Raw genomic sequence first — 14030 nt, forward strand, 5'->3', positions numbered from 1 at the left:
TTCCCTTTAGTTGAATCACCCTTCCGCTGCTCCGCCTGACTCAGGGTTTTTGTCTTCCAGGTACATCCCCACAGCAGCTGCATTTGGGGGCTTATGCATCGGCGCCCTGTCGGTGTTGGCCGACTTCCTCGGGGCCATTGGCTCTGGCACTGGAATTCTGCTTGCAGTCACTATTATTTATCAGTATTTTGAAATATTTGTTAAGGAACAGGCTGAAGTTGGCGGGATGGGTGCTTTGTTTTTCTAAGTGTTCCAATATTTCTTTTTGTGTGTGTGAAAGGAAAAATATTTGGATGCATTGTTTTTGTCAGATAATGCTGGCTCCCCTTTCCTTCTCTCACAGTTTGTTTTCAAGTGCTGACCGCCCCATTCCTGAAATGGGCACGGAGCTAAGCCTGTGTGCAGCATTAGTACCAGCTGCCTTAACACTGAAGTTTACATTACTCATTAAAATACATACATGCAGTGTTGCCTGTGATGCTGGAAACCAGTGTACCCGCCTTGCCATGTTCAGTCGTGACGGTGAGATGGTGACGTGGATCAGTTTTGCACACGACATTCAAAACACTCAGTTTCCCCCCACTTGTTTAAAAATAAATGTAGTTCAAATTGCCACTTTCCAGTATTTTTGAGCTTATTTAACGAGTTCTGGAGCATTTATATCTAATCTATATTTTAGATATAATTACTTTTTATACTTTTTTAACTCATAGTATCCACATTCCCACCCTCCCCCGTTTTATTTGTTCCTCCACAAAGCGGCCACTCTGTCCAGGGGGGCAGAATCAAGCTTTCAGTCCCATCTGTCACCAGAAACAACTGCTCAGTTCCTCTTGTTTTCCACTCCCCTCTGCTCCTAGGGACAGCACAGCCAGTGCTGTTTTGCAGTATTGGCTATGCCTTTGAATTCCAACAGGCCGCTTGACAATACCCTTCAAGATAATATGCCCCCATTTTTTTTTCTTCTTAAATTCCTAAAGCAAACATCAAATTCTCAAGCAATGTCTGTAGTTCAGTGGGGGGGTGAACGACGAGTAATTCATGCTAGGGATTTGTGTATGTTGTTGTACTTTACAGCAGCAACATGGGTGTAAACAGTAGACAATAAAATTTTATTTAATAAAACTTTCAGTTGTGTTGGAAAAGTAAAGTCTGATATTAAAAGATTTCTAAGATTACTTGCATAGATCCATTGTGTTCATACAAAATTCATCCTGAGATATCTATTGCAAATGTATTAGTTGAATCCTAAAAATATGGAGAGACAGTGACCAACAAAATAGCACTTAGTTTTGGGACTGACGTTTGGAAAGAACAGGGAAAAAATGTTCTCAGTGTCCCAGTCTCTATTTGAAGCAGCACAGTTTTTCTTATAAGTAATTCATTTTTATTTATTGTGCTTTTTTAATTGTCCAAAAAGATCAAACTTAATTTTTCAAGGATGTCTTTCTCATTAGTATGGTTTTCTGTCATGGTTGACTTTCTTAGTAAGTACAGGAAGTTTATCTCCTTTAGCTGAGGATCACAAAGCCAACTAACTAATTTTAGGAGCAAGGCTGCAGAGAAAATACAGGCGGATAGAACAGTAGGTATGTCGATTGGAAAGCATCTCCTGGGGGCCTTGGACCACTGTTACCATGGAAATAAGACCCAGTGTTACAGTTGTTTATCCCCAGAGAAGGTGGAAATACTGCTTTTAATCTAAACTTTCAACTTTACCATAGGGCCAGCCAGTGAAAACAGACTGCCACTTCTCAAACTGACCGAATTTCCAAAGCATAGCCTTTGATACGGAGAACATAAACTGCATTAGGGCTGTCACTTCTAAACTGTGCCCTTAGGAAAAGGAAAAGGCGCAAAGGACAGGTGGGTTACAAGTCTCTCCCCTGCACCAGCGTTTTAGAGTAGCTTTATCAGTGCCATGGGAGTGGTCTTGCAAGAGTTGGCCTGTTTGGAGATGGCTCTGTGCTTGGGCCCGCATATTTTCTGTATCCCTCAGCGCCTCCTGATTTTGAAGGAGTAACGACAAGAGCCTTGAGTCCTCAAGAGAAAGGACTACAGTCTCTGGAGAATCATGATGTCCATGATTAAAAATAAGGACTTTTTTTTTTTTAAAGGCAGTGGGGGAAGGCTACCATTAGAGCAACTAGTTGGGCCTGAATCTTCACAGTATTCAAACAGAGAGGAGACGATACATAAAGTTCACTGGTTCCACAATTCTTGCCATTCTTGTTTAGGATGTACAATATAAACATCTATTTTTGCTCATAAAAATACCTCTAGGTTAGACAGTGAACCTGTAGACAAACTATATTCTGGCATTTTTGTCATTAGTCCCCTGATTTTATATGGTTATGAGGGGCCTGGCTGACCTCTGGGTCCAGGGCTGGAACCGAGATTCAGGGGTAGCCAATGAGAACCACCCAGAGAATTGTGCACCTAGCAGGCAGTAATGCTGGAGCCAAGCTCGAGAGGCAAGAAGATGGCCAGTGACACTGGTGGACCTTGAGGGTGTTGGGGGGCGGGATGTGAGCCAGAAACAATCCCCCGTATTTTCCTTTAAAGAGCATACATACTTGCTAACCATGCTGGCTACACACCTGGTTCAACACCAAGTGAAAGAAACAAAGTCACTCAGTTGTGTCCGAGTCTTTGCAGCCCCAAGGACTGTAGCGCACCAGGCTCCTCTGTCCAAGGAATTCTCCAGGCAACAATACTGGGGTGGGTTGCCATTTCCTTCTCCAGGAGATTTTCCCAACCCAGGGATTGAACCTGGGTCTCCGGCATTGCAGGCAGATTCTTTACCATCTGAGCCACCAAGACAGTGCCCCCAATCATGTAAATCTAGGGATCCTAGGGATATGGTTTTTAGAAACTAAGTACTTTTTGAGGTGAGGATAAGATATGAGATTCTAAAGTATACACACATGCTTGAGTAGGGTCCTGCATTTTCATTAATGAATCGACCATTTTTCACTATATAAGAGCTGGTCAACTGCCAGCAGTAGGTGGTTTCCAAGTGGAAACATCACAAATGTTATTCCTGTCTCCTCTGCTATGCAGATTAATTCCATATAGTAGATAATTCAGTCAGGAGAGGCCAAGAAAGTCCCTATACAGATGTGGCTTAAAAAAAAAAACCTGACACCTTATATGGTTACTTGCATACATAGTTTTTAGTAGGGACTGGGAAGAAATGACCTAATTTGGATATTCAGGGCTATTTCCTATGTATCTCCTGGATTAGATTAGAAAAGCAATACCTGAGGTTTCTTCTTTTTTTTTTAAAGCTGGATTTAACATACCAGCATTTTGTATTCTTCTCTGTTAATATGAACTGGAATCTAGCATTTAAATGATGGCTACAGCTTACCTGTAATTACAATTCCATACCACCACATGCATTCTGTGTTGTTTTATTTTAAGAAAAAGCTAATTTCAAATCTCCAATACAACTAAGCTGATTATGAAGTCTCAGTGAAGGAGGCCTGGTGTCCTGTTTACAAAAGGACGGCTACTGTCCTTCGGCCTTAAAACTTCAGGAAGGGCACCTCAAACGGCTTCGTGTTTGCGTGTTTCAATGCCAGAGCGTAGGAATAGACTCTGGCGTCCACCATCAGATGTTCTTCAGCTATCAGAGCTAGAGGAGGTGAAGAGCATAAGTCAGATAACCAAGTTGAAAACGGATAATAATACCCCTTACCAGTCAGCCAGCGTTCACTGAGCAGTCACTGTGTGCCGTTCCTGTGCTAGGTGCTGGTGGTAACGGTGATGAACAAGACACTTTCTGCCTTCAGGGATCTTACTCTAGCGGAAGAATACAGCATAAAGCAGGATTATGTCTCCAGCATGAGACAAGAACAAGGAAGAGTTGGAACAAGAAAAAAGACAGAAGAGCACATAAGCCAAGTGATGATTTTAATGTGAAAACAGCGAAGGTTTTAAGTTTACAGATCCATCCATCACCTTGTGGATGGCTCACTGCAGGGTTCTGCTGCTTTAAACCACCCAGCGATGATGACTCACGCCTCCTCTCCACTGTCAGGGACACACGTGTTCCACGTGAAGGTGAAGCTGTGTATTCAGAGGGACTGGAGTGAGGTCTCAGAATCAGACCTCAAGGGGCTTTCGTGAGGACTTCTGTTTTACTCAGATGGCAATCTGCCCCTTGTTTCCCAGCCACTTGCTCAGCAACAAGCTCAGCGACCGTCTGACCCTCAAAGACAGGGTTCCGTCTTGCTCATCTGTGCCAGCTGGGGGTGGGGTGGGGGTGGAGGAATGCTGAAAACTATCCTCATGGCAAACTGACCTCCAAAGGCCTTCTTGCCCACTTTCCAAAAGTAACTTGTTGAATATGAATAAAGAATGATTACTATATTGTGATGCTAGTAAAGCTGGCTAGTAAAGGGGCTTTCTTTGCCCCTCCCACTTCTATATCTACAGATTCCTCTCCACCATCCTCAATATTCCACCCCTACAAGGCTGGAAGGGAAGTTAGCTGGAAAGAAGAGGAAGGAATTTTTTTAAAGGGATATTATTCTAATATAAAAAAAGAAAACATAATAGACCATAATCTTCCAGCATCTGTGTGGCAACATTATCCCGTTTAGTTTTACTCCTGGCTTCTCAGAGGCAGGGGCTGTCTTACTGTTCCCATTTAATGAGAAAAGCTAAGGGACTTGTTCCAAGTTGTAACTAATACACAGTCAGCTGAGCCTCAACCCAGTCTGACCTGTGGGCCTCAGAGCTGTGCTGCCTGTGACGGTGGCCATGACTCTGACTTGACGTGGAATGTTTTGTTATTTTCAAATGCTCTGCGACCCGGAAAGGAGACCTCACAGGTCACCTGCAGTTTTGTAACAGTTTCTAGGTATTTCATGAGGAAGAACAAGGGAACAATTACGTTTAGTACCCCATTTGTTGGGGTTGCTGCTAAGTCGCTTCAGTCATGTCTGACTCTGTGCGACCCCAGAGACGGCAGCCCACCAGGCTCCCCCGTCCCTGGGATTCTCCAGGCAAGAACACTGGAGTGGGTTGCCATTTCCTTTTCCAATGCGTGAAAGTGAAAAGTGAAGTCGCTCAGTCGTGTCCTACTCTTTGTGACCCCATGGACTGCAGCCCACCAGGGGATTTTCCAGGCAAAAGTACTGGAGTGGGGTGCCATCACCTTCTCCTTTGTTGGGGTTAGGGGTGGGAAAAACAGAGAAAGTCAGGTGATAATCAAGAGTGCTTACCCTCAAGTCTATTCAGCAGGTCATTCTTTGGTAAGGAAATTACTTCCACAAATTCTAAACAAACAAAGTACAAGTGAAAACAGAGCCAGACACCAGGTGAGCCCACCCAAGCAACTCACGATGATGCCTCAGCCACTCCCGCCACAACACGCGGCGCACAAGGTCAGCCCCCGGGGTGTGACGACGTACCTCCATCTCCTGAAAACACACAGTAGAGGACATTTCAGCAAGGCCCAGAGTGGTCAAACACTGCATGGCTTTTGTGCAAGACATGACAAGGCTACAAGCGTTCAACAGAAACCTGGCTCTCTACTAATTTCATTTATAAACATGGTTAAAAGAAAAAAAATCCCAACAGTACAATGTTATTCTTCTCCAAATCAAATGTTTTAATAGCCAAGTTTAAAGCATATTCTGTGAGATATATATACACGTTTGTATATGTATTTTTAAACTGTTAAAACATATATAACATAAAACTTACCAATTTGACCATTTTTGAAGGTACCAATTCAGTGGCATTGAACACACTCACATTGCTGTGCAATCATGAGAACATTTTCATCATCCAGTAAAGAAAGGTGGTGCCCACCGAATAAGAATTCCCCATCCCCCACTCCTCGGTGACCTCGATTCCACTTTCTGTCTCTATGAAATAGGTAGGTATCATAATATACAGGTGTCTCCTATCAGTGGGATTACACAATATTTGCCCTCCTGTGTCCAGCTTAATTTCACTGAGCACAATGCTTTCAAGCTTCATGTATCAGCCTGCTTCACTGCTTTCTGGCTGAATAATATTCCACTGTTAGAATGGGCCACGTTTTGTTTACCCCTCTGTTAATGGACACTTGGGTTGTTTCCACCTTTTGGGTATTGTGAGTGATGCTGAATCACATATCTATTGGAGCCCCTGCTTGTGATTCTTCTGGGGATTCACCTAGGGGTGGAATTGCTGGGTCACAGGCTAATTCCATGTCTAACTCTCTGAGGAACTGCCAAACTCTTCCTCAGCATGTTAATCTGCTGGTTTGAAAATTGAGCACTTCAAATTAGCTGCGATGGGAATCTGGCAACACTGAGGAACTGAAAGGGCTGGGAAGTGGAAGACCTCCACTCTGACACATGAAGTATGGTGCAGTCTATATCATCACCACCCTCCACGGGGCTGGGACAGCACATGGAAATGAGAGGCATTATGGCCTCTGAATCCAAGCCTGCTGAGAAACATGGGGCAAAGAATTTCCCCAAAGCGTCACTAAACATGGAACTCAATAAGGAATAGGTAATATGGTGCTGTGCCATAGCATTCCTCCATTCTTACAGTATAGCTGGGAGACAGAAATCAGAGTGATTCTGAAAATTTTCACGGTTTACTATTTAAGGTCCGTAGCTCTTAAGTGGGAATAAACACCATACAGAAAACATGAAATACATAATTTAACATTTTATATAAAGCATAAAAATCAAGGACATGCTGTGAGAAAAGTGTTAAATACACAAGATTAGAAAAATAGCCATGTGTGCTGACGAAGCATCTGTGAAAAGACCATTATTCTGTTAATAAAAGTCAAACTAGTAGTATGTTAAGATATCAGTACAGCACAACCACTGTCAACGCAGCCAGTCCACACGTACCTGGCTTTGGCTTAGGCCTTACATTTTCAGCATCATCTCCGTTGATAGTGACGGTCACAATGTGTGCGGTACAGTTTGACAAGCCTGGATCCATGCACACAGCTGGGGAGAGAGGCAGCGGGTCACCTTTCCGGACTCTAGTGAGATGTCATTCATCACTGAACTGTCTGGAGGAAGAGTCAGCTTGTGACTCATCGTTAACATGGAAGTCACACAAGAGAACTAGTTTCTCCTATTTGCTTAGTACACACGCTGCTGTCAGGCTGCAAACCATGTGTGTAATCAGTACTCATTTTCCCCTGAGTTCTGAGGAAGTTTGATAAGTCTGAGGAGTTAGAGATAAAATCCTTTCACCACATCAAGAAAGTCCCTCACTAACAAGTGTGGCATGTGGGTGAGACAAGTAATAAAGCTTAGAATGTGGAAACCCTGAAAGGCACCCTAATTTTTCTCCAATTTCCGGTCATTTTTTTTTCAGCTGTGCTCTCATGGTGGGGATGGGGAAGCAATTCACTTACAGATGACTACCCTTCACCTAGGCTGTCTGCAGGGAATTAGAAACCATCTGAATTCCCAACATAAAGAACAGCCAAAGAATCAATCCTTTCACACCCAGAACAATCGATCATTTGGCTGGTTTTGTGGCAGTAGCACGAACCTGGAGAACATTCAGCAATATCGCCCTTGTAGCCAGTTTCTTCCTCGAGCTCTCGAAGAGCAGCTGCTTCCGGGCTTTCGTTGTCATCGATGAGACCTGCAAGTCCCAGGCACGTGAGAGGCGGGACAGGGAACCCTCTGCTGCTGAGGTACGCGCCAAGAACCAAGAGGTCTGGGAAAAGTGGGCGTGCAGATAAAACTGCCTCAGGTTCTGATCCATTATAGAAAAACTAAAGGAAAGGCAGAAGAATACTCTGGGCAGATTTAGTAAGTTCTGCTTCTTGTGTTTAGCCCTAGAGGCTTCCGTGAGCACCTCAGCATCAACGCTGCGGTACAGCATGACCTCCTGCGCCAGCGGACTCAGCTAGGTGTGGCCGGCGCGGGCTCTGGACGAGTCACATGACCACAGCGCAGGCATGGGGACAGTGTTACCCATCGTGCTTTCCTCCCTCAGAGCCACGTGGAGGCCCTGTAGGGAACCACCAGTTGTAAATGTCTCCTGGGCAGGAGAAGATGGGAAAGGAGGGAAGCAAAGGCCAGGGGCTGGCGCGCGGGGAGGTGCGGGCACCACTAGTTCACCGAGGACGGCAGCGGCACAGCAAGCCCTTTTTTCTGGAAGGGACTCTAAAGATGCCAAGAGAAAGTGAGCACGGGTTAGTCAGTTCCTTTTCTCTTTTTTAAACTGAAATGGCGCATCTGTTCTGTTTTTGGCTGCACTGGACCTTCATTGCAGCACGCGGGCTCTCTACCTGCAGCAGTTGGGGGCTACCCCAGCTGTGGGGCGGGGGCTTTTCCTGCTGCAGCTCCCAGGCTCTAGGGCGCAGACTTCAGACGAGCTGGCGCACGGGCTTAGCTGCTCCACAGCTCGTGGGATCCTCCTGGACCAGGGCCTAAACCCCTGTCCCCTGCACCGGCAGGTGGATTCTTAACCAGTGGGCCACCAGGGAAAGTCCCTCAATTACTTTTAAAGTTATTTCTTCAGTGAAATGGCAAGGAAGTGAGAAAGAAAATAAACCTGTTACTTAATGTGTTATTATGAGATGCACTGCAAATATAGAACTTAAACCACTAACAAGAAACGAGACCTCATCTCTTCAGACGGAAGCAACCCAATGAAGCCCTAGAATATGTAACGCATTCAATTTTAGATACATTCTCTTAACAACTGAAAAAATACTCGAGGTGAAATTAAGACAGTTTCCTTGGCCTGCTTAGGTATGGGAGGATCACGGTATCTTTTCCATTCAGTTTTTGAAGAGCTGGGCGTAGGTTACTGCGTAAATTTGCCAGAGGCAGATTGCGGGTGATGGAAAATGAAATACTTTTGACAAATTAAGGAAAAGCAATGACTCAAAAGAGGCTAGAAAGAATGAGAAAGCATGTTGCTACGAGGAGGGCAGGTGGCCTGGAAAAGTGAGCTGTGACACCTCCATGGATTTGCAGATCACTGGGGTGTGGCCTGGAGGCACTTCAGTGCATGAGTGGTTTCGTTTTACTTGAAACCACATGGACAGATGAAAAGCTGTTAAATATTTAAACACCACTGTCCTCAGGCTCTGCCTGGGCTTAGTCCCACTGTCCCCCAGGGGCGATTCTCTGCCCAGTGTTGTTACTCACCCGCGGGGAATTCTAGGCAGTAGCCCCCCATTGGGGGTCGGAACTGCTTCACCAGAATGATGCATTCGTAGTGAAGGGTTCTCTGCAACACAGGGATGATTGCCACACCTGCCAGCAGGAAATAAAACCAGGGAAACCCCAGTGGAAGGTCAGCAACGCCAGTGACTTTTGTTTAGAGCAGCCTAACTGAAAGCCCACCTTTTAAGAAACACTGCAGCTAAAGTCTTTCTTGTATTTTCTGTTAGTAATAGGAAGTTAATTTAAGCTATAATACTGGCAGTTAACTTTGGAAGTTATTCTCATTAAGAAAAACAAGGAAAAAAGAATGACACTTCCATGTTGTTTAATTTTCTTTTTTATAAAATAAAACTTTATTTTATAAAATAAAAGATTTTTATTGTCATGATTTCTTTAAAATAAAATCACAACTAGAAGTAAACATTTAGCCCAGGGTCCAAGACAAAATTTCAGTCTCCATGAACCTCTGTGGAGACCATTTCTCACCTAGCTGCAGCCAGGCGGCCACTGAAGTTATGTTGATCTGTGCTCTTAGATTTCCTTTAAGCAATAAAGAGAGTAAGTTCCACTGTTCATGGTATATGCCAGCTACACTGAGCTTTATTGTTTTAGGATAAAAGAAAGGCCTTTTCTCCCAAGTTATTTGGCCTTCACACCAAACCAAACCCAAAGGCCACTGGATTCTGGAAAACACAACTGCTCAGGAGGACCATTCAGCTCCTCTCACTTTCCCAGCAGGAAAACACAGCAGCTGCAGCAGCTACTCTGTCTGCTTCCAGGAAAACCAGAACACATAACAAAGTGGAAAAATGAAAGGGAAAAATGAGAAAGACCTATTGCCCAACTTCCCCTAGACCAGAGGTGGTTTTCAGGACTGTTTCTGGGATATTTGTAGCCAAAGCATTCATGCCTGGAAGGGAAGGTGGACTGAAAGAATAGTCTTTCCCTAACTCATTGCCTCATTTCCTCAAAGCAAGTGGTCACTACTATAAAGCACATAGCAGTGCCAAGTAAGATTTCCAAACTAAAGGCTCTCACCTAGATGCTCTGTCCAGAACACAAGGGGATTTCTAGACGTTGTAACACATCTAGACACAGTGTGTGGTTTCAAATTACATTGACTTATGTTTGGCTCTGAGTAGGATTACATCTTCCCTTCAGAAACACTGTTCTGAGCCTATGTAACAGGAACCAGAAGTCACTTATAAAGAAAGCTTGATTTAGTTATACAGTGTTACAAACAGAACACCAGAGTTAAGGATGAAAGATCATATGTGAAGACAACCCTGCTCTTACGTCATGGTTATAGTAAGAAGCCATCCTACCCCCAGCGCCCACACTCATGTGTAGGGACTTGCTTTGGGGAAAGTTCTAACAGGTCTGCACTCATACCGTCAGCCGACTGGCCTTTCCTCGTTGTCCGCTTCACGGTCTCCCAAGTTCTGTTCGGGCAGAAAAGAAAAGTCGAAGCCATTAATGCTGAAGAGGAGACTGTTCTTAGGTCTTGTGTGTGTGTAACCGCACCTTTCAAGTTCGAAGCATGCACATGTGCTGAGGATAATGGCCAAGAACACCACGCAGTAAAGAGCGGTATTGAAAAAAGAGCCAACTGTGCTTTCCCACAGCTTCAAAAATTACCGAGGAAATCCACTGCTGACCACATCTAACCCTCTGCCTCTGAATGGAGGGCCTGCTCATCACTTGAGCTGCCTTTCCAATCAGCTCGCGTCATTTACTTGAAACACTTCAGTTTGGATCACGGATCTGTGGTGAGTAGCACAGCTGGTGATCAAGCTTTGAAGGCCACGAAGCAGTCAGTGCCAATCCCGCCCCTGTGCAAATTCCAAAGGACACTCTGCGTCATGCGAACCACTGAGACAGTTATGTACAAGGGAGATTTTAATACCAGCGACCCTGAACACTCAATTTAAGAAATTTACTATTTACTGAGGAATTAATCCTCTTAGGTAAGTGTTCTGCTTTGCATCTGTGAGATACCATCTAAGAGGAAAACGTTCCCCAGAAGAACAAGTGGGGTAAGGGGTTCCTGGTCCCCTCTTAGGGTCTTATTCCTGACCAGCTATTTGTCTCAGGGAACCTGGTACTGACAACCCTGTTACTGGCACAATCCTGCTGGTTAAAGGGGGTTGGGGAACTTCTTCCTCACTCTCAAGCCTTCAATAGAGAAAAGCAGCAGTTAGAGATGGGGGTAAGGAAGCAAACAATTCTGGATTTAAAAGGAGGAAGACCTCTGAGTAGGCCCAGGGGGAGAAAGGCGTCCACACCTGATGTCGGTCTCCCTACAGCGAGAGTGAGTATAAGAGCTGCTCCTCAGAGTAACCCTCATACCTTTCATCCGGTTGTCCTTAAGGTGTGGACCTTGCCACATTTCTATGAAAAAATGTCAGATATTTAATCCAGTTTAAAAAAAAAAAACTTCCTGTAAATTAGATCTTTTAGTATCGTACCCAAGTTCTAAAGGGCAAATATGTCAAAATGAACGGGTGACAATCAACAGGACCACCATGACAACTCACTGCTGCCAACATTCCTGTTAGTAGCAAGAAGCCAGCCAACAAGCCGTTCTGATCAGTCAGTGATACAGATCGCAAGAGACAGAACACCTGTTGGCCCAGTCCTCTCTTGGTCTCTTAGGGTTAGTCCTAAAGACTGAAGAAGATAGCTGGGAGAAGCACTGAAGGTCCCATCCCAAACACTAGGAACAAGGGAAGCAGAGAGAGGAGTGTCATTATAGTGGTTAAGATGAGGTAAATGAGCAGTACGGAGCCACAAAATAGATATGTATTTATTAGAAATCCTAGAACAAGAGCGGAGAAGGCGATGGCACCCCACTCCAGTGCTCTTGCCTGGAAAATCCCATGGACAGAGGAGCTTGGTAGGCTGCAGTCCATGGGGTTCCGAAGAGTCGGACATGACTAGGCGACTTCACTTTCACTTTTTTTTTTCATGCACTGGAGAAGGCAATGGCAACCCACTCCATTGTTCTTGCCTGAAGAATCCCAGGGACGGGGGAGCCTGGTGGGCTGCTGTTTATGGGGTCACACAGAGTTGGGCACGACTGAAGCGACTTAGCAGCAGTACAAGAATGTCCCTGAGAGCTCCAGTCATCTCAGAGGGACTCGGAGAGGAGAGCTGTCCACCTAATTGAGTTAGAAACTCCGTGTCTCCACTTGGTCACTAGGTGACCCCACAGTCGCGACCTCTTGGTGACTGTTTTCTCACCTGTAAAGCCAGGGAACTGAGAGTGCGTTGTCTTAACAGTCTCTGGTAGCTTTAGAATTCTGATTCTGGTTGACTTGTTGCTGAGTCGCTAGGTTGTATCCGACTCTTCTGTGACCCCATGGACTGTAGCCTGCTAGGCTCCTCTGTCCATGGGATTCTCCAGGCAGGAACACTAGAGTCGATTGCTGTTTCCTTCTCTGGGGGATCTTGACCCTGGAATCGAACCCATGTCTCCTGCACTGGCAGGCAGATTCTTTACCAGAGCACCTGGGAAGCCCTCCAGTTGAGTTACTGTTTTTAATATTTGTTATAGGAAAGCCTGTTTCATTTTCTTCCCTCTAGGCAACCAACTCCAAGAGGTAGGCCGGACACCAAAGAGTGAGCTCAGCTCTGTCCTGAATGCCGAAAAAGAGGCATAAAATCAACATCTCTCCCCAGATCAATTCCATACCCTCGTCCATGAAAGAGTGGGACAAAGAATTCTCTAGCTGCAGTTTTATTTTGTACATGCAGTATTTTATAAATGTATAAATCATAGTCTGCTTTAAGCGCTCTGAAGCCTGACAATCAGGTATGAGATGTTAATGTCTCACACTAGAGCTTCTGGAGGCCACAGGGAGCCCTGTGCATGGACGGATGGGAGGAATGTGGTGTCAATAGGCTCACGGTGTGGAGTTTGGAGACCCCAGAGCCCACACCCCCTGCTGGAGGACAGTCTCCGGAGGTTGAGACCAAATTGTGAGTACTTGGAAATGGGTCCCACATGATTCTGAAGCACATCCCTGATGAAGTGAGGATGGGGAGCAGGTGCAGAGCTGGGGGGTGGGGGGGTGACGATCAACACGTACCCTTCACACTGGCCAGTGTCAAGGGCTCTATTTTGTGCCATAAGCTTAACTCAACAAGAAAGAGAACCAAGCTGATCCAGGCAGGCTGGGCTCTGAGCTCTGGCTGCGTTTTCACAAGTGTAAATGCACCTGTCATGTCCCTGAGGCCTGGACCTCGCGGCATCTCTGGCCTAGTCCTGCACAGCCGGCTCACTGCTCTGTGGATGGGGCGAGCTGCGACCAGCTTTCTCACCTTGGGTTGGACCGTGCTATGGACATCTTAATGTTCCCCACAGCTCTCCAACACTGGACCTTGTTACTATTCTTTGCTACTTTAGTACATACAGCTAAAAGTTATTAAAACCACCAGCAAGTCCACGTACTTTAACACTTGCTGGGAGCCAGCATGGGGAATCCCGCCCGTGGCAAAGGTCATGAGGAAAAGGGCCTGACAAACGCAAAGGCAGGATCAGGCCTCAGGGGTCCCCCTGGATTTTCTGGGGTATCTACCCCCAAAACCAGAGTCTGCCTGCTTTGCTGTGTTATGCTTCCCACCTACTCTTCTAACATCACAGGGGGGCTGTCCCTCCACCACCTTTTTCTGGAAAAAGTTAATTTAGAGCTTTTAGATAGTAAGTCTCCTGGGCATAATAAGAGTGTTTGAATCCAAAACCCCCCCTGATGGCTTTCTAGCCTGCCTGACGGGTTTGTCCAGACTTTTACAGCTGCACATGTGATTGTTTGCGGCCTCCTGACCGCTAGAGGCACAGGAAGCTTAAAACATCCTAGGAATGTA

The 14030-nt window shown here is 45.5% G+C and overlaps 2 protein-coding genes across 44 annotated transcripts in view; one reads left to right on the top strand and one right to left on the bottom strand.

Annotated features, from left to right (window-relative positions):
- SEC61A2 (SEC61 translocon subunit alpha 2) overlaps positions 1–1125 on the top strand; it is a 23835-nt gene extending 22710 nt beyond the window's left edge. For both annotated transcript variants that reach the window (XM_060397211.1, XM_015099543.3), the window contains exon 12: positions 61–1125. In XM_060397211.1, the coding sequence (XP_060253194.1) occupies positions 61–247 (187 nt within the window). In that variant the 3' untranslated portion in view covers positions 248–1125. The remainder of the gene's footprint in view (positions 1–60) is intronic.
- Positions 1–14030, bottom strand: part of NUDT5 (nudix hydrolase 5) — a 28271-nt gene that overhangs the window by 3731 nt on the left and 10510 nt on the right. For 6 of the 42 annotated variants that reach the window (XM_060397230.1, XM_060397224.1, XM_060397231.1 and 3 more), the window contains 6 exons: positions 10557–10606; positions 9147–9254; positions 7531–7626; positions 6869–6974; positions 5235–5288; positions 1092–3640 (listed from right to left, as the gene is read on the bottom strand). In XM_060397230.1, coding sequence (XP_060253213.1) covers positions 5255–5288; positions 6869–6974; positions 7531–7626; positions 9147–9254; positions 10557–10606 — 394 coding nt within the window. In that variant the 3' untranslated portion in view covers positions 1092–3640; positions 5235–5254. Of the gene's footprint in view, positions 1–1091; positions 6975–7530; positions 7702–9146; positions 9255–10556; positions 10607–14030 lie in introns of those variants that run through there. The other 36 variants (XM_060397215.1, XM_060397212.1, XM_060397214.1 and 33 more) reach the window with 16 other exon arrangements.

The sequence above is a fragment of the Ovis aries genome, chromosome 13 (assembly GCF_016772045.2).
Source record: "Ovis aries strain OAR_USU_Benz2616 breed Rambouillet chromosome 13, ARS-UI_Ramb_v3.0, whole genome shotgun sequence".
NCBI classification, from domain to species: domain Eukaryota; kingdom Metazoa; phylum Chordata; class Mammalia; order Artiodactyla; family Bovidae; genus Ovis; species Ovis aries.